The following is a 19135-nucleotide window of genomic DNA, read 5'->3' on the forward strand; positions in this document are numbered from 1 at the left end:
AATCTGGCAAAACCAGTTTTGCCCAGAATTTTAGATTCTGTCCAATCCGGCCAGTTATGGTGTTTAGGCCATAACTTGAGCTACAAAACTCCAAATGGAGTGATTCAAAAAAGGAAATGTAACTATACAAAATAAGGAACAACTTTCATGAAGACAATTTTGCCAAATTCTTACTGTATAAATAACTAATGGAATAATAATATATGAGGCTTAAAATCTAAAAATTTTGAATAACTAACACTAAGCTTAGAAATAGTATTGGCAACCAATACCAACAATTTTAGAATGCAAAATGTGGTATGTTGGGAGTATTAGAACCAATGTACCTATTGTCTATGCAAAAGTCAACATTTTAGTTGACTAATGAAATGAATAGTAACTCCTAAACTTAAATTTCAAGAATTATAAAATTTAAAAGTATAACATGCCCTAGTACACCTAGTAAGATTAGTTTGGATAAGTTAACATGCCAATAGGGTTCAGTTAGCAGTGTTGCACATGGCATTATGCCATTCTGTGATTTTATGGCTTTTAGCCATTCTAACACTATGTTGATACCTGGCCTTGTGCCTAATGTTATTACAGCTTATTAGCTGTTCTGTTGCACACCGGGAGATGCATATGTGACCGATGGTGTGACAGCCCGAGGTACTAAATACCCAGTGCCAGTTTACCTGTTTATCCAGTCCTGTAACACCCTCCCGGTAACTACTCCGTACATCCTGCTGTTCCGGTGACCAGTGTCGGTCCGGACAGCTAGAATGTCCGGAAAAATATTTAAACTAAAGTGAAGAACCATAATCAACTCAAATATTGATAAGAAAAATTTAGTAAAAATTTTAGAAATAAAATACAACCAAATTAAACGAGCCGGTGCCCTAGCGACGGATAACCCAGAGGGAAGTTGCGGTTCTCGCAACTAGGAGCCCTAGACCCGGGGGAAAAATTATAAAATAATTTTTGAGACTCCAGAGAAGGGTTATTGAGGTTCCCATGGCATTAGAATGCCAAGAAAATACCTAGAAAAAATTTTCAATCGGTACAGACAATTTTGACCCGTTAAGCCAAACGGAGGGCATTTTGGTCATTTCGCCTTTAGAGGTGATTTTTGGCCGACTTGTCCAGTTGAGTAAATAATTAATATGATCTAAAATATGAATAAATATTACTAAAAATTGAATTGAAAATGAGTAGAAAAGAAAAGAAAAAAAAATGAATTAAATGAGAATTTATGACATCACATGATGTCATTAGTGTGCCTTTACCCACTCAAGTGTTGACACATGGCATAAATGTGTTTAAAAAGCCAAAATGGGCTGGAAAATGGAAAGAAAATCAGACTTCTCTTTCTTTTTCTTCCTCTTGCCGTGAACCTCCACCATTGTTACCTATTTGCAAGCTTTTTCAAGCTTGATTTTCCCTAGCTTTCTTCCACCAAAAGCCCTAGTTGTCTTCACTAAAATTTGTCACCCAACCTTGCTAGAGTGTTTGGCAGCCCAGAAAACAAAAGAAAGTGAAGTTGAAGCTTGGAAAATTCTGCCCTACAAAGAGGTTAGTGCACATATATACTTAAGCTCTTTATTTCCATGTTAGTAACTTGAATTGAGTAAGAATTTGTAACTTAAATGAACAAAAATTATGTGTATACACACTATGGATTTCGGCAGCCCTATTGAAGGAATAGGAATGAGTATTTTTGATGAACTTGGAGTGAACTAGAAATCATGTTTGAAGTTTATAAACATAAGAATAATGAATTAGTAGCTAACTAAAGTAAATTGTGTAAACCATGAATTTGAACTAGGGTTTTGGGAGTAAAATGTGGACTTGGCTTATGAAATGATTAATGGACAATCTAATGGTCAATTAGTGACCATTTGAGGCAAGTTAATCATAATTTGAAGTGAACTAATGCATGGCAAAGTGAAATGTGTAGGCTGCCTAGTGACAGCAGCAATGAGGCTGTGATTCCAGCCCACTTAGACAGCCATAACTTTGGCTGTGTAGGTCCAATTGGTGTTTGGCCAATTGGACATGAAACTAGACTTATAATGGCACATTTTTGCTGAAGAAACCATGCCCAAAAGACCAAAGCAAGTGGACCAAAAGTTGGCCCCAATCCGGATACCCTACAAACTGATTCTGCAGAATGACCAAATGAACAGTAACTGTTCATTTGGCCATAACTCACTGTAGGTATGGTCAATTGACCTGAAATTTTTACAGCAACAAGTTAAGACATAAACAAACAACTTTCATGAAGAAACCTACCCCATATTATGACCAGAACCTAACCCAAATTGCAGTCACAGTCACTGTTCATGGTACTGTAGATTTGGTAATTCTGCAGTTTTTCCAATCCGGCCAGCTGTGGTTTTTGGACCATATCTGGAGCTACAAAACTCCAAATGGAGTGATTCAAAAAAGAAAATTCAACTAGACAAAATAAGGAACAACTTTCATGTTTGCCATTTCTTCAAATTCCCACTGTAACAGTGCTTAATGGAACAGTAAACTTAGGCTTCAAAAACTGAAATTTCTGCCCTCTTGGTTTTAAGTTAGAAATGGTAATGGTGACCAATTCCAACAAGTTTTAAATGCAAAATGTGGTATGTTGGGAGTGTCAAAACCAATGTACCTAATTTCTACCTAAAAGTCAACATTTTAGTTGACCAAAGAGGTGAATAGTGACACCGAAACTTGAAATTTAAAGATTGAAGAATTTTAAAGTATCAAATGCCCTAGTATACCTAACAAGATTGGTTTGGATAGTTTGGCATGCCAATAAGGTTCAGTTAGCAGTACTGCATATGGCAATATGCCATTCTGTGATTTCATGGCTTTTAGCCATTCTGACCTTGTATTGAGATGTGGCCTCGTGCCTAATATTATTTACAGCTTGTTAGCTGTTCTGTTGCACACCGGGAGATACATATGTGACCGATGGTGTGACGGCCCGAGGTACTTGATACCCAGTGCCAGTTTACCCGTTTATCCAAATTACTGCCTAGTATAGGTTACTTGGGCAACCAAATGAATGAAAATGGACAAAGTTAAAGAAATAAATGAATATAATAAATACAAAACAAATAAGACACATACATTCAATACATGTTTATTTTCTACTATTTTCTTTTATTTTATTATTGCACCACTAAGCATCATTGCTTAGCACGTTGCTTTTGCCACGCGTAGGTTCTAGAGATACAGATCGTGAGCACAGTAGACCGCAGACTGGGTGAGTCAATCCTGCAGCTCTGCACAGTGTCCGTGTCACCTCAACTTCTGCAGTGCATTGGTAGGACACTAGGTGTCATTTTGGTATTTTGTAACTAAATTTCTATTTTCTCATATGTAAATGAACTTATGTAATGTATTTTGAGGTTCATGTAAATAATGAAGATTTATGGTTATGTATGGAAGTAATTTGAGTATTTATTTGTTGTTTATATATGAGTACTCTGAGAAATGATGATTGAGAACATGATGTTGAAAAATATTGAGTTTGTGATGATATTGGAGTTTAAGATGATTGAATATGGTTATTGGAAGTGTTTTTCACAGGTTCCGAAGAACTGTTTTCTCCATTTTTAGCCGGTACTCTGTCGGATTTTCTTTAAAATTTTCGGAACCTCAAAATAAATTATAATTTCGATAAATGGCTCAAATACATTATATTTCACAAGTTATATTCAAAAGCATGATAAAAATTAATTAAGGTATATTAGAGTGTGCTGGTACACCGTGTGACATTGCTTACTCGGATATACTGTACACGGGAAAGGGGTGTCACAAGTCCAGTCATCCAGCATAGGTTACTTGGGCAACCAAAAATGAAAGTAAATAAATTTAATGAAATTATGAATATAACAAGTACAAAATAAATAAGATTACCAATAATGATCGAAAAAATGTCTGCATAAGACATCAGAACATGCACTGCATATTTATTTTATGTTATTTCTTTTTATTTTATTATTGGCACCACTAAGCATTATTGCTTAGCACGTTGCTTTTTGCCACGCGTAGGTTCTGGAGAGAACGACCAAGAGCCCAGTAGACCACAGACTGGGTGAGATCTTCTGCAGCTCTGCATAGTGTCCGTGTCACGTCATCATCATCAGTGCATTGGTAAGACACTAGGTTTTATTTTGGCATTTTATAATTAATTTTTATTTTCTCATGTGTAATTAAGACTTATGTAATTTATTTTAGTATTGATGTAAATTATGAAAATTGTGTTTATGAATGAACAAGTGAATATTTATTTATGACTTTTATATGAATTTCATATGAAATGAATGAATGAGAAATGGGAGTATATATGAGAAATATTGAGATTTTGTTGATGAAATGGAGTTTGGGATTAATTGAAAATTTTGGAAGTGTTTTTCACAGGTTCTGAAGAACTGTTTTCTCCATTTTTAGCTGGTACTCTGCCGAATTTTCTATAAAATTTGTGAAACCTCAAATAAATTGATGTTTTTCATAAATGACTTAAATAAATTATACTTCACCAATTGTACTTCATAACTATGATAAAAATAAATAAGGAAGGATAAAAATGATTAAAATAAATTAGGGTATTCCGGTACACTGTGTGACATATCTTACTCAGCTAAGCTGTAGACAGGTAAGGGGTGTCACATGGGCTCTCCAAATCAGTCAATAATCACAAATAGGAAAAATTACATTTTAGTCCCCGAAACCAACTTTTTGTCAAAAACTATCCAAACGAGCTTTAAAAATTCTAAAATTTTGCCCCGTGGTCTTTAGCAATATTACTAAGGTAGCACAAAAGGAATTATAATTTTCTAACCTACCACAAATATTTTATGGATTTTTAATCTAATTTATGCACTAGGTAATTAAGAAAACTTAGGATTCGGGTTTACCTACGCTAATTCTGATACTTGGGACGCGTCCGAGGCGTTTGAAAATGGTAGGGTATGTAAAGCAGGAGGGGATGTGAAGCAAAATATCATCCACTAGAATTATATAAAATGCACTAGGTAATGCTTAGGAAAGATGGTGGAGTCACAATGGTCTTACTTAAGTACTACCTCTTTAGACAACATTTCCTAGACATGTATTTCATACAATCCTAATAGAATCAAACCACTGGTGAGTACCGTTTTCCCATAACACTATCACAGTACTAAGAATTTATGTTACGAAGGTATAGATAGACAGGAGTAGCCACCGAGTTAAAAATCAGGACATATTTAGTGTTTCTTCGGAGGGTCATAGATAGCAACTTACTCCTTGTAGAGTTTTTACAATCGTCATTAGCATAGCCCAATATCTAGGTTCGAGATAGTAGGTACGTAAGGAGAATGTGCTAGGCACCCCTTACACTTAATGTTTGATTAATTTAGCATTTGGAACTGTGATTGGGCTTAATAATGTTCGTCAATTGGTTGAGAAATAATTAGATGAAGTGAAATAACTTCCAGTTGAGATCTAATATATTGGGTTCTGCCGTAATGTCTCATGGTGGTCTTTACAAAAAGGAAAGGATGGTGTTAAGAAATTAAATTCTACTTGCATAAAGGCATTATCATACAAATTGTAGTATTGAATTGACAGATTGCTTACAAATAGGGTGCGCCGCCCCCTCCTTCCCAAAAAGATGGCTTTTGAATTTATGAGCATTGAATAGTTGCATCTCTATGTATTAGTTTATGTGAATTCTCTAGCTCTTTCTGTGAATGTTGAAGTATTTTTTTTTTTTTTTTTTTTTTTTTTTTAATTTTTTTAAAGGGTTGGTAATGAATCATGGTTTATTCAATTTCATGTGTTATGTCTAATAACTTGACACTGACTCCCCTCCCAACTGAATAAAAGAAAAAGAAAAAAAGAAAATTTTTCCTTGACTATTGTAATTAGAGCTTATCCTTTTCAGGCCATTGCTGCAGCTTTTGCTCATGATCAGAATCAATATCATTTGGTTTTAGTAACACACTCATCACATGAGGTTTGTATCACATTGGAGAAACGAAAAACAAGAAAATGTTCTTCCCCATACCTTTTTTCTCCTCTTTCTTCAAAATTTCCTTTGGATATAGTGTGCCCTCCTAATATTATGCAATTTTTTGATTTTTTTTTCGCAGAACTTAAGGTCCCATTTGGAAGACAGACATGTTACTTTTGTTACTATTAAATCGCCACCTGTTCTTTCTATTCATGAGAGTCATAATTCCACAGGTTTGAATTACTGTTTTCAAATAAGATATTGTCTATATATCATGTAGGAGGGCTATGATTGTGGTAATAAATGAACTTTACAACTAAAAGGATAAAATTAACCACTCTGTATTTACTTTTAAATATTTGATACATCAGTTTTTTTTTTTTTTTTTTTTTTTTTTAAACGGAGACAGAAGAGGATTATCACAAGAGAGCATAGACAAAAATGCTATTCTGTAGTTTGTAATGATAGGACAACTGAGGGACTTCATTATAAGAGATAGAAACTGAACAAATCACATTGAATGAGCATCCTTTAATGATGAGGCTTCATCAATAAATTACTTGCAAATGGCATCAAAATTTGACCCATTCTCTTCAGAATCATGCTATTTTTTTGCTCTCTCAACATGCTGCTGGTTCTCCTTCTCCCACTCAAAATGCAAATTTAAAACTTTAAACATTGATACGTATTTCAATCGTAGAATACTTTTGCTGATATATTATTCTAATCATTGGCCACTTACTTTTATGCAACAGATACGGGTTTAGCAAAGAAATTGTTGAATGCCCAGGTAACTCTGTTTTTCCACCTAACTTATTTGATTATAATGTTAAATTAATAATATGTATTTTTATTATGTATTTATAATTATATATCATAATCATTTGAATTTTTATTATGTATTTGATATATTAATTATGATATATAATAATTAATTATTATATATGTATTTTTATTATATATCATAATTATGTTAATTTTTATCATAATGTTAAATTAATAATATGTGTTTTTATTATGTATTTATAATTATATATATTAATAATAAAATGTTTTTATTATGTATTTATAATTATTTTTACTATTACCATTATTATCACAATTTTTATGGTTAACTAATTAAAAATATTAGACATATTTTAATAATTTTATAAATTTCTTATTTAATGATTCTTAAATTTTTAATTATTTCATTTAATTATAAAAATTTAATAATTATATATATCTTAAAATTAATAAAATAATTTAAAATTATGCTATGAAAGTAGTCACAACTCCGCCTAAGTAGTTTGCGCTTAGCCGGTCTCAAGCCCGGATAAAGGAGGAGGGTTGCGGTAGGTGACAACCAGCGTAAAAATTTCGTCACACCTTATGATATGGATTCAAATGATATAAACGTTGGGGCATCCTCAACTAACGACGTGCTACATCGGAGCCTGGGTGTAGTGAGAAATATGCAAGGGTGCAGGGTGTTCACCGAAAGCGACGCGCCATACTGGCGCCCGGGTGTGGTGTTAAGTGAGCAAGGGTTCCCACATCATGGACGGGTGTGGGTAAAGAAGTTAGTCCATAGGATAGATGGTAGAACAGATAGTAGAACAGAATACAAGATAGACATAGCAAACAATAGAAGATATCATAGAAAGAGTCCAATTAGGAAGGAGCAGGTTAGGAGAAGGATCAGGGTTGGTACTTGGAATGTTGGATCACTTACAGGAAAATTAATGGAGCTTGTGGATACTTTGGAAAGGAGAAGGGTGAATATTGCTTGCATTCAAGAGACTAAATGGGTAGGAGAGAAAAGTAAGAAAGTGGGTAATTCAGGGTACAAACTGTGGTTTACCGAAAAGGAGAGAAATAAGAACGGAGTGGGCATAATCATAGACAAGACATTGAAAGACGCAGTAATAGCTGTGAAAAGAGTAGGAGATAGAATTATACTAGTAAAGCTAGTACTAGAAGGAGAAATAATAAATATAGTTAGTACTTATGCCCCACAAATGGGACTAGACAGTGAGAGTAAACAAAGGTTTTAGGAAGATATGGATGATTTAATGCAAAGCATATCGAATGAAGAGAATGTTTTCATTGGTGAAGATTTGAATGGACATGTAGGAAGTGATAGACAAGGTTATGAGAATGTTCATGGAGGTTTTGGTTTTGGAAGTCAAAATGAGGAGGGAAAAAGCATCCTGGATTTTGCTATGGCATACGACCTAATGCTAGCAAATACCTACTTTATAAAAAGAGAGTCACATTTAGTGACTTTCAAAAGTGGGCAACATAGAAGCCAAATCGACTTCCTCTTAACCAGGAAGACAAATAGAGCTTTATGCAAGGATTGCAAGGTCATTCCAGGAGAGGCTTTAACAAGTCAACATCGATTGGTGGTCTTGGATGTCAAGTTTAGGAACAATTCAAGTAAGGTCAGAAGAAATAGTGTGGCTCAAACAAAGTGGTGGGAGTTCAAAGGAGTAAAGCAAGTGAAGTTCAAAAATGAGCTTCTCGAGTCCGAAGTATGAAAGCTGGATATGGAGGCCAATGATATGTGGATACAGATGGCATCAAAGATTAGAGAAGTAGCTAGAAAAGTACTTGGAGAGTCTAAAAGACATGGACCACCCTCAAAAGAGAGATGGTCGTGGAATGAGGAAGTACAAAAGGCAGTGAAGAGAAAAAGGGAATGGTATAAGAAATTACCTAAATGTGATAATAATGAGGCATATGAACAGTATAAGATAGCAAAAAAAGAATCAAAAAAGGCAGTTAGTCAAGCAAGAGCACAGGCCTTTGAAAAGTTATATGAGAAACTTGGAACTAAAGAAGGGGAGAAAGATATTTATAGATTAGCAAGGAGGAGAGAAAGGAAATGTCAAGATCTCAATCAAGTTAGGTGCATTAAGGATAAAGAAGGAAAAGTGTTGGTGAAAGATGAGGACATTAAAGAAAGATGGAGAAATTATTTTAATAATCTCTTTAATAATAGTCAAAATGGTAATAGCGTGAATATAGATTATAGAATAATAGAAAAGAATGTGAATTATACTAGAAGGATTAGATCTTTAGAAGTAAAGGAAGCACTTAAGAGAATGAAAGTGGGTAAAGCCTGTGGACCCAATGAAATACCAATTGAAGTGTGGAAGTATTTGGGAGATATGGGAGTGGCATGGTTAATTAAATTATTTAATAAAATTCTAAACTCAAAGAAAATGCCTGATGAATGGAGGAGAAGTATGTTAGTACCTATTTTTAAAAATAAGAGAGACATAGAGAGTTGCTCAAACTATAGGGGAATTAAACTCATGAGCCATACTATGAAGTTGTGGGAGAGAGTTGTGGAGCATCGACTACGTCATGATACTTCTATCTCTCTCAATCAATTTGGTTTCATGCCCGGTCGTTCAACTATGGAAGCGATTTTTCTCATTAGAAGCTTGATGGAGAAATATAGAGATGTGAAGAAAGATCTGCACATGGTTTTTATTGATTTGGAGAAGGCTTATGATAGTGTTCCAAGAGATGTCTTATGGAATGTGTTAGAACAAAAGAGGGTATCTATTAGATACATACAAGTGTTGAAAGATATGTATGAAGGAGCAACTACTATTGTGCGCACGGTGGGAGGGAACACAAGAGATTTTTCGATCTCAATTAAATTACACCAAGGATCAGCCATAAGCCCTTACCTTTTTACATTAGTTTTAGATGAATTGACGAAACATATACAAGAGAGTATTCCTTGGTGCATGATGTTTGCGGATGATATTGTTCTGATAGATGAGACACGAGAAGGAGTCAATAGAAAGCTAGAGCTTTGGAGAAGTGCTCTAGAGTCAAAGGGTTTTAAGTTAAGTAGAACGTAGACAGAATACATGCATTGCAAGTTCAGTGAAGGCCAAACTGGTGATAGGGAAGGAGTTTGTTTGAATGAAGTGGTACCATCCCAAAGTAATCACTTTAAATATCTAGGCTTAGTCCTTCAAGTAGATGGGGGATGTGAGGAAGATTTTAGTCATAGGATTAAAGCCGGATGGTTGAAGTGGAGACGTGCCACGGGAGTTTTATGTGATCGTAAGATTCCCAATAAGTTGAAAGGAAAATTTTACTGTACAGCCATACGACCGGCTATGTTATATGGTAGTGAGTGTTGGGCACTGAAAGAGTCGTGTGCATCTAAGATAAGAGTTGCAGAGATGAGAATGTTAAAGTGGATGAGTGGCCATACTAGACTAGATAAAGTCCATAATGAGAGTATTAGAGAAAAGGTAGGAGTGATGCCAATTGAAGATAAGTTGAGAGAAGGGAGATTGAGGTGGTTTGGTCATGTGAAGCGTAGAAATATGGAGGCTCAAGTTAGATAAGTAGAGCACATTAGGTTAGAGGATAGAAAGAAAAAAAGGGGTAGACCTAAATTGACTTGGAGGAGAGTAGTACAACATGACTTAGAAGTATTACACATTTCTGAGGATTTAACCCAAAATCGTTTAGAGTGGAGAAAGCGAATCCATATAGCCGACTCCAAATTTTTGGGATAAAGGCTTAGTTGAGTTAAGTTGATGAAAATAGTCACATGAAGTTAAATACTTTGCTTTCTTTCTCTCTCTCTTTTATATATTTAATAATTTTTAATTTACTTTAATGTTATTTTATTTTTATTTATCTTATTTTAGTATTCATTTAATAAAGGCATATTTTTAATTATATATTGAATGCTGTACAAAATGAATTGTGGGAAAATGAAATGAGATAAAAATTTATTTTCATAGTTATGATAAACTATAAATTTATATTAATATTCAATTTTCATTATTTTTTTGATATTATTTATATTATATTACTAAATAATTAAGGAAACTTAAGGTTCAGGCTTACCTACGCCAATTCTGATATTGAAAATGTGTCCGGGACATCTAAAAACGGTGGAATAGTCTATACATAAAAAAGATCTTCAATATACCTAAATACACATGTTTTCTTTTTTATCAATATCAAAGTTCAATTTCCTGAGTATAAGAAATTAAGGGAATAATATTCTATTCTCTATGATCCAAATTCTATCATTTGTGAATTGTAATGATTCTTCATTCTTAGAGTGAGGCAAATAAATCACTGCAGGCCATGTGTCTTCATTTGGAGGTTGTACCATAAATATATTATTAGATTAGTACTACAATCTCAAATTTATAAATCAAATACTAGGAAAATCTATCATAAGATTTACCTTAATAAATAAAACATGCCTCCCATAGTATTAAAAATAAATAAATAAATAAATAAATAAATAAATAAAGGTAGTTTTTATTTAACTGGCATTAAAATAGAATGATCATGTTCTTGCAAAAGAACAAGCCCAAAAAAAATAATCTTCTTAGTAAGGAATGTTTCTCATATTCTTTGAAAATAAAGTTGAAATATTTTTCTTTTTAGAGAAATTAAGTAGAAAATCAACAATACTAATAAGAAACAAAGCACAGAACTGAGTGTAACCAAGTCAAATGAAAAAAAAAAAAAAACATAGCAAAATTATCATAAAGAGTGACAGAAGAAGTGGAAATCCAGAAAGAATCACAAGGGGATTGTCATTTCAAAGTAAAACACTGATAAAATGAAGGAGAAGAAGAAAAGAATGGTAACTACAAAAAGACTCTGTCTTGTAAGCTTAATCTTTTCAGTATTTTTCTAAAGAGTTGAAATATATAATTATTATATAACTTCTAAATTTAAATATCTTTATTTAAAAAAAAAAAGAAAGGTCAACAATAAATTTTATTTATATTTCCTAAATAGTTTTAATTAAATTTAATTTTTTTAAAATATCTGTACTAAATTAGAACAAAGAATCAATGATATTTGAATATTTGTGAGAAATTAATAATTAAATTTTTTTAAAAGATGTCTAATTATTAAACGTTATTTAAAAAAAAGATCAAAATTAAAATTTATCTATATTTCCTAAATAGTTGTAATATATAATTATTATATAATATAATTTTTTAAATACAATTTTTAATTAATATGATCTTTCAAATTTAAATAATGAAAAATTATTAATTACTATAATTAAGTTTAATTTTCTTTAAAATATCTGTTTAAAATTAAAATTAAGAATCAGGAGATATTTGAATTTTTTTTAGAAATTAATGATAAAAATTTTCATTTGGTGTAATTTTCTTTAAAATATATGCTTTAAATTAAAATATGGAATCAATGGATATTTGAATTCTTATGATAAATTAATGATTGAAATTTTAAAGGTAATTAATATTCAATTTAAAAAAAAATGAAATGTCAACATTAAATTTTATTTATATTTCCTAAATAGTTTTAATTAAATTTAATTTTTTTTAAAATATATATTCTAAATTAGGACCAAGATTCTTGGTGATTAAGATATATATATATATATATATATATATATATATATATATATATATATATATATATCTCATAATTAGGTTTAATTTCCTTAAAAATATATGCTTAAAATTAAAATTAAGAATCGGAAGATATTTGAATTTTTTTTAAAATTAATGATAAAAATTTTTTTTAAGTTTAATTTCCTTTAAAATATATGCTCTAAATTAAAATCAGGAATCATGGATATATTTTTAATTATATATTAAATGATATATATATATATATATATATAAAATGAATTATGAAAAAATGAAATAAAATAAAAATTTATTTTCATAGTTATTGCAAATAGGAAATTTATATCAATATTTAATTTTTATTTTTTTATATTTTTTATAGTATATTAATAAATAATTAATATTATTATTTTGATTAATATTAATTATGTTATATTGTTTTATTATCATTTAAAAAAATTAATTAAGGATATAATTTTTTTAAATTATGATTAAGTTAATAATTTCCTAATTATATGTATATAAGTTACAAACTATTTATTTAGTTATTATTTTAATATTATAATAAGTAGCTATTATTATTATTATTATTATTATTATTATTATTATTATTATTATTATTATTATTATTATAGAAATCTCAATTTAATTAGATATAGGAAAAATTCTTTATTTTATATATATATATATAGGTTATATTTAATAATTATATTAATTAATATAATTAATTATTACCATTATTATTACCATTAATTATTTTTACTATTATAATTATTATCATAATTTTTATGGTTAACTAATTAAAAATATTAGACATATTTTAATAATTTTATAAATTTCTTATTTAATAATTCTTAAATTTTTAATTATTTCACTTATTTATAAAAATTTAATAATTATATATATCTTAAAATTAATAAAATAATTTAAATTTATGCTATGAAAGTAGTCATATAAAATTAAATACTTTGCTTTCTTTCTCTCTCTCTTTTATCTATTTAATAATTTTTAATTTTTTAAAAGAGAAAAGTTAACATTAATTATTTTTCGTATTTTTTAAATAGATGTAATATAATTATCATATGTTATTTTGTTCTTAATTTTTAATTTAAAAAATCAATTGCAGTAAAATCAAGAATCATATTTACTTTGAAGAAAAATTAATATTTAAAAGTTTTTTCTCTTCTTTTATGCATTTAGTAAATTTTAATTTATTTTAATTTTATTTTATTTTAAAATATTTTATTATTATTGTATATGAATAATAATTTATTGTCATTAAAAAAATTTTATGATTATTAAGTTCATTGATTTGAGAGTAATTATTAACTTATTTAATTAAAATTTATTGCTAACATTTTAAAATTTTAATATTTTAAATAATAATATTAAAATATTTTTAATTAATATATATATATATATATATATATATATATATATATATATATATATATATATATATATATATATATATATATTACCGTGCTATTATTCCGCTAGTAATAAATATAAATAGATAGCAAAAGTTAAAAAGAGACAAAGCACAGTTGCCAAGATCGATAAATACCTTGCAATTGAGGGATGGTTATAGAGTTTTTTTTTTTTTTTTTTTTTTTTTTTTTAAATATCTTTTAATGTCCATTTTATGATTATTTTAGGATTCCTAATTATTACTTTCAATAATATTTCCTTTAAAACTGAACTTAATTCTCCTCTTTAACATTATGTCTCACCCTACTCTTACACTTACTAGTACAGCAAGTTATTGTTCAAACCCCGTACCTCATCATTTGACAAATTCTAAAGTAATAATAATAATAATAATAATAATAATAATAATAATAATAATAATAATAATAAAAGAAACTCGTCATAAGGACGTTTCAATTATGTCATCTGATCGGCATTAAGACATATTCCACTACAAATCCATCGACAAATTAATTACGTACCCAAGGTCGTTAATTTGAAACTGGGTGTGGGTGCTTAGACATTGAGCAAAGACTTAGACACCCCCTTGTTTCCAAATGGACGGGACATATTTCGATGTAACATTAAGGTAACATCAGCCTAGTCACCAGCACACCTGATCATAATGTTTTTAGGAGAAAATTGAAAAAAAATCCAAGAGGATATTTTCTCTGCCAGCTATTCATGGTATTATAAAATAATAAATCAGTGAGTAAAATAATGGTTAGACGTGAAATTCCTATGTGGATGATACAGATATTTTAATATTAGGTCGATATAAACAACATGGCCAACAATAGCGACATCCCATTTAATCCAATTTATTAACATACTGAAATTGTCATTTACTTACTTGTCCAAATATGGAATCTACAGATACCTCTTCAGTTTACGCCACTATTAAAAAACCAGACCTTGACACTGGTATGGTTCGATAAGGTAGGCGAGCGGAGGAAAACATGGGGGCACCGACTGATGGTTTGAGAGGAAGAAGGAAGCCATCGTCAAGAGGACAACACAGGTTCGTTGGAGTCAGGCAGAGACCTTCCGGTAGGTGGGTGGCAGAGATTAAGGATTCCTTGCAGAAGGTTAGGCTCTGGCTTGGAACATTTGACACTGCAGAGGATGCAGCCCGAGCTTATGATGATGCAGCTCGGGCCTTGCGCGGTGATAACGCCCGCACTAACTTTGAATTGCCTCAGTCAGCTTCAAGCTCTGGTGGTGGCCGTGCAGGTGTTGCGGATAATATTGAGCCCTTCTCATTTGAGGATGTTTGCGGGACGGGGAATGAAGCAGAAGGGATTCTTGGTGCACTAAAGGCCAAACTGCTTGATGGCAAGGGACTGCGGGTGCTTCCACCTGTTAGTTGTTCTTCTGGTATGCAATCTGCAGGTGCAGTTGTAATTTCATCTCACAACAATAATGCTAAGAGAGACCTGGCATCAACAAGTGAAATCGTTCCTCATGGAGTTGGAACTCTGAACATTGTTCAGGGTTCTGGCAACCCAGCTGGTTCTAGTAACGGTGACCTTCTTTTAGATCACGGTAATGTGGTGGCAGGCCATCTTCCGGCCCAGTGGCATCAACCCTGCCAAACTTCTGCGACAACAAACATTATGTGGTCTAACGAACCAGCATATGAAGTAGCTTCCTGGCCTACACAGCTGAATCATATTCCTGATAGTGCTGCCTTTGGTTCCAGTGCTCCAACTACTGCTACTGCTTCTACTTCTACATGGCAACTTTCTGGCGCTACTGAACCAACAATGGATGTACCATATTCAAATCCGTGCACAGTAGATCTGCCATCAAGCAGGATTGGTAGAATGAATGTGATAAGCATGCCGATTTCTCAAATTCAAGGAGCAGCATGTGGTGTCTGGTCATCCGAGCAACAATTCGTGCACTGTGAGAACAACGACTGGGCTGGTGCTAATGGCTCTTGGGATCCTCTCCTCTATGCATCCTCAGAGCTATGAAGACACAAGGCCACTGACTTACAGTTATCTTTTCTATTGTAATTTTTTATTTTTCTGTTATTGTTCATGACAAGAACCAACAACATTCAGCTGGATTTGGCTATCATTCTTTTTCTTGTGCCCATAATTAAATCCCCAATATAGTGCTCAGTATCTGTACTTCGCAATTTAAATATAATACATTCTAAATTTCACAAATTGTTAAGGAAAGTTACTTTGGCTTGCTATAATGCTATACTTCTGTTTTAGCCAAATTTGAAAGCATAATAACAAATGTCAAATTCACAACTTAGTTGCATGTATTGCTAAATTAATTAATATTACTGCCTTATCAAATTGGCAAATCAGAAGCAATCTTGAAACAAGTCTTTTGCATTGTTGGATCAATAAAAATGAACTGTTTTAGTCCTCTTGAATGAATTGTGCCTTGACAGTACATTTCCCCTGCCTATTTCTGTAACAGGCCTTATTCAGTCTGGTTGGATGCATTTAATTTCTGAAAGAGAGAGGTACATATATGATGAGTACAAGTTCATCCTGGAAAATTGTCCTGGACAATAATCTCCAGAGCAGGATTACAGTTTGCCTTATAATTAAGTATCTTTAATTACACTTTGAAGAGTGCAAGGAAGTACTTTCAGTTAAATGTTAAAAACCCCCCTTAGTCCATCCCAGAGGAAATAACTATAATCAGAATTTGACGGCATAAAAGGTGCCAGTTTGTCCTCTTTTGAAGAAATGAAAGATTAATGTCTTCCTTGAGTTTACCGTTGAGAATATGAAAAATTCAGAGAATATTAGTACTATACAATACATTTCCTATGGTACTGAGCAGTGTGATCGGGACATAAAGAAAAATAAAGACTGAGATGATAGGAGATCCAATCTTTCTTAGATCAGATTGAACTAGTCAGTGACATAGATACTATCATAAAAATATTTCTTTGGTCTCAACGTGGGGTTTTTCTTTGTCGCAAAGCAGGCAGGATAGTGACCGTCCGAGCTTGACAAAGTAAATCAAACAATGCTGCTTTAGTTTTTAAGATGGACGGTGCTTTCTCAAAGGGAATAATTCCATACTATAGTCCAAAAAGATTACAGCATTTTCTTTTCAATTCAATCCCCTTGGGATAGATAAGATGGATGGTTTGGAGTCCTAATCATCATCATCATCATCATCGTTATTAATTGTCAGGTAACCTAAGCATATAATTATCATCACATTTAAGAAAATAGGGAGCTGAATTGATGACAAACTAGTCAAATGGCTGAAAAGCAGAGCAGCGGAACACATGAGCGGCAAAATAGCTGAATAGATGAGTAGCCTCAATATTGCTTCAAAACGAGTTTAGAGGCAAAAGGAAAGAACTGGCTTGGTAACAAGACTCTTTAAATAAGAGATCAATGAGAAATTAGTTTGCCACTCATTAACAAATTCTAATGAAGATCATGACTCTTTAAACATAAATACACGTCTAGCAAGTATAAAGATCTATCTTATTCTTATCAATATCCTTTTGTATGATCACAAGAATCGGAGTGTATCCTCTATAAATTTTTCCTATGTATTATTTTATGTATTATTTTATTCAATATTTATAAATATATCCTATATTTTTTTATATTTATGTATTCTCTCACGTTTTAATTTCCTATATTTTTTAAAAGGAAAAAAAGTCCAAATCAGCTTCTATACCTATATGTGAGGGCCAAATGAACCCAAAATCATATTTTGGGCCAAATAGGGCTAAAAGTATGCATTAATGGCCAAATCCCTCTGTATCTTGTCAGACTTAAGGCGATTGTCTCTCCCGCCTTTGTTGAATAGAGGGGATGTATTGTGACATTATTTTTAAAATAGGTGTTCAAATAGAAAAAAAAAATATTCCACCTTATTTCTATTAGGTGTTAAGATGCAAATATTTTGGGTTCCTACTGTAACGCCTCTACGTGTATTAGTTCCATATATTCTACTATTTCGGTGATCAGTGTCTGTCCGGACAGTTGAGATGTATAAAACCATATTTAAGTCATTTAGAAAAGCCATGAACAAAAATTAATAGCAATTATATGAAGGTAAAATGGAAATAAAGAAAATAAGGCATAATGGGTTAAATGAGCCGAGGCTACAGCGATGGGTGATCGAATTGGGGAGTGACTGCGAGGTCAGTTGCTGCCCTCTTTTTGAATGGGACTCTATAGCACCCCAAGCCTAGAGATAATTGCGAAGTTAGTAGAAATGTAAAAACCATAGAAAAAAATTGAGACCAAGTGCAAATAATTAGATTAGGGTTTAGGAAGCAATCTAGCGTTATTGGTAAAACGGATCAGACCAGTAAGAGGCAATTTGGTCAATTCACCCTTAGAGGTGACTCTTGGCCTAAATGTCCAATAAAATATAGAAAATTAATATTTTAAGAAATAGATTTAAATTGAAGAGGTTAATGATAGAAAAAGAAAAAGAAATGAAAAAAAATCTAAATTGAAAAAGCTTTATAACATCATTGATGAGGTAAGCTTGAGGTAATAAAATTTTATTTATTTAATTATATTATTGAAGATAAGTTAAAAAGAGATAAAAACAAATTAAAATTAGAAAAATTTAGTCTTCTTCTTCACTAACCAAGCCGTCCCTCTTCTCTCTCTCTCTTCTCTCTCTCATTTCCTCCATAGCCAAGCATTTCCAAGCTTCCAAAGCTTGAATCCACTCCATAAACCCTAGCAAAAACCTATAGAAACTCTTAATTAGGTCTTGATAAGAAATTTGGGAGAAAGAAAATTGAAGAAACATGAAGAGTGTGAGAAGATAGAAAAGCTTCATTTGAGGTAAGTTGATCTAATCTTTTCTTTAAGTATAAATGATTGAATTAGAGTTGAATTGGATGAAATTATATGAAGAAACTTGGAAAAATTACATGATTAGAAAGAAAGGGAATTTCGGCAGCCATGGGGTGTTGGGGGAAATGATGTGTTTTAGTTTAATAAATCATATATAGAAGTTCAATTGAGTGAGTAGATTTTGTTGGTATGCTTGAATTGGCATGAAATAAGCAATTGCATAATTAGGGTTCTTGACAATTGAAAATTTAGAAAAAATTTGGGGATTTAGTGAATTGATGCCAATTGACATAATTGAGGCTTAAATTGGTCAATTGGTGTGTTTAGGAGTGTGATTGAATGCATAGAATGGACTTGAGTTGTGAATGTGTTAATGTCTAATTCTGGACAGCTTGACCTTGGTCCACTCAAATAGCTATAACTGAAATTCTGTTACTCCAATTGGTGTAAGGCCAATTGGAGATGAAAATTAAGACCCAAATCAACAATTTTCATGTAGA

At 31.7% G+C, this 19135-nt stretch overlaps 1 protein-coding gene across 1 annotated transcript; it reads left to right on the top strand.

Moving 5' to 3' along the window:
• The first annotated feature begins 14602 nt into the window (after positions 1–14602).
• On the top strand, positions 14603–15989 carry LOC110660360 (APETALA2-like protein 5). Its single transcript, XM_021818652.2, has one exon. It carries the CDS (start codon positions 14778–14780, stop codon positions 15795–15797), a length of 1020 nt encoding a protein of 339 aa, XP_021674344.2. The 5' UTR covers positions 14603–14777; the 3' UTR covers positions 15798–15989.
• Positions 15990–19135: the final 3146 nt, after the last annotated feature.

The sequence above is a fragment of the Hevea brasiliensis genome, chromosome 9, assembly GCF_030052815.1.
Source record: "Hevea brasiliensis isolate MT/VB/25A 57/8 chromosome 9, ASM3005281v1, whole genome shotgun sequence".
NCBI classification, from domain to species: domain Eukaryota; kingdom Viridiplantae; phylum Streptophyta; class Magnoliopsida; order Malpighiales; family Euphorbiaceae; genus Hevea; species Hevea brasiliensis.

Bases quoted from the DNA above. Each gene is read 5' to 3' on its own strand.
- LOC110660360 (XM_021818652.2), top strand. From the start codon at position 14,778: ATGGGGGCACCGACTGATGGTTTGAGAGGAAGAAGGAAGCCATCGTCA.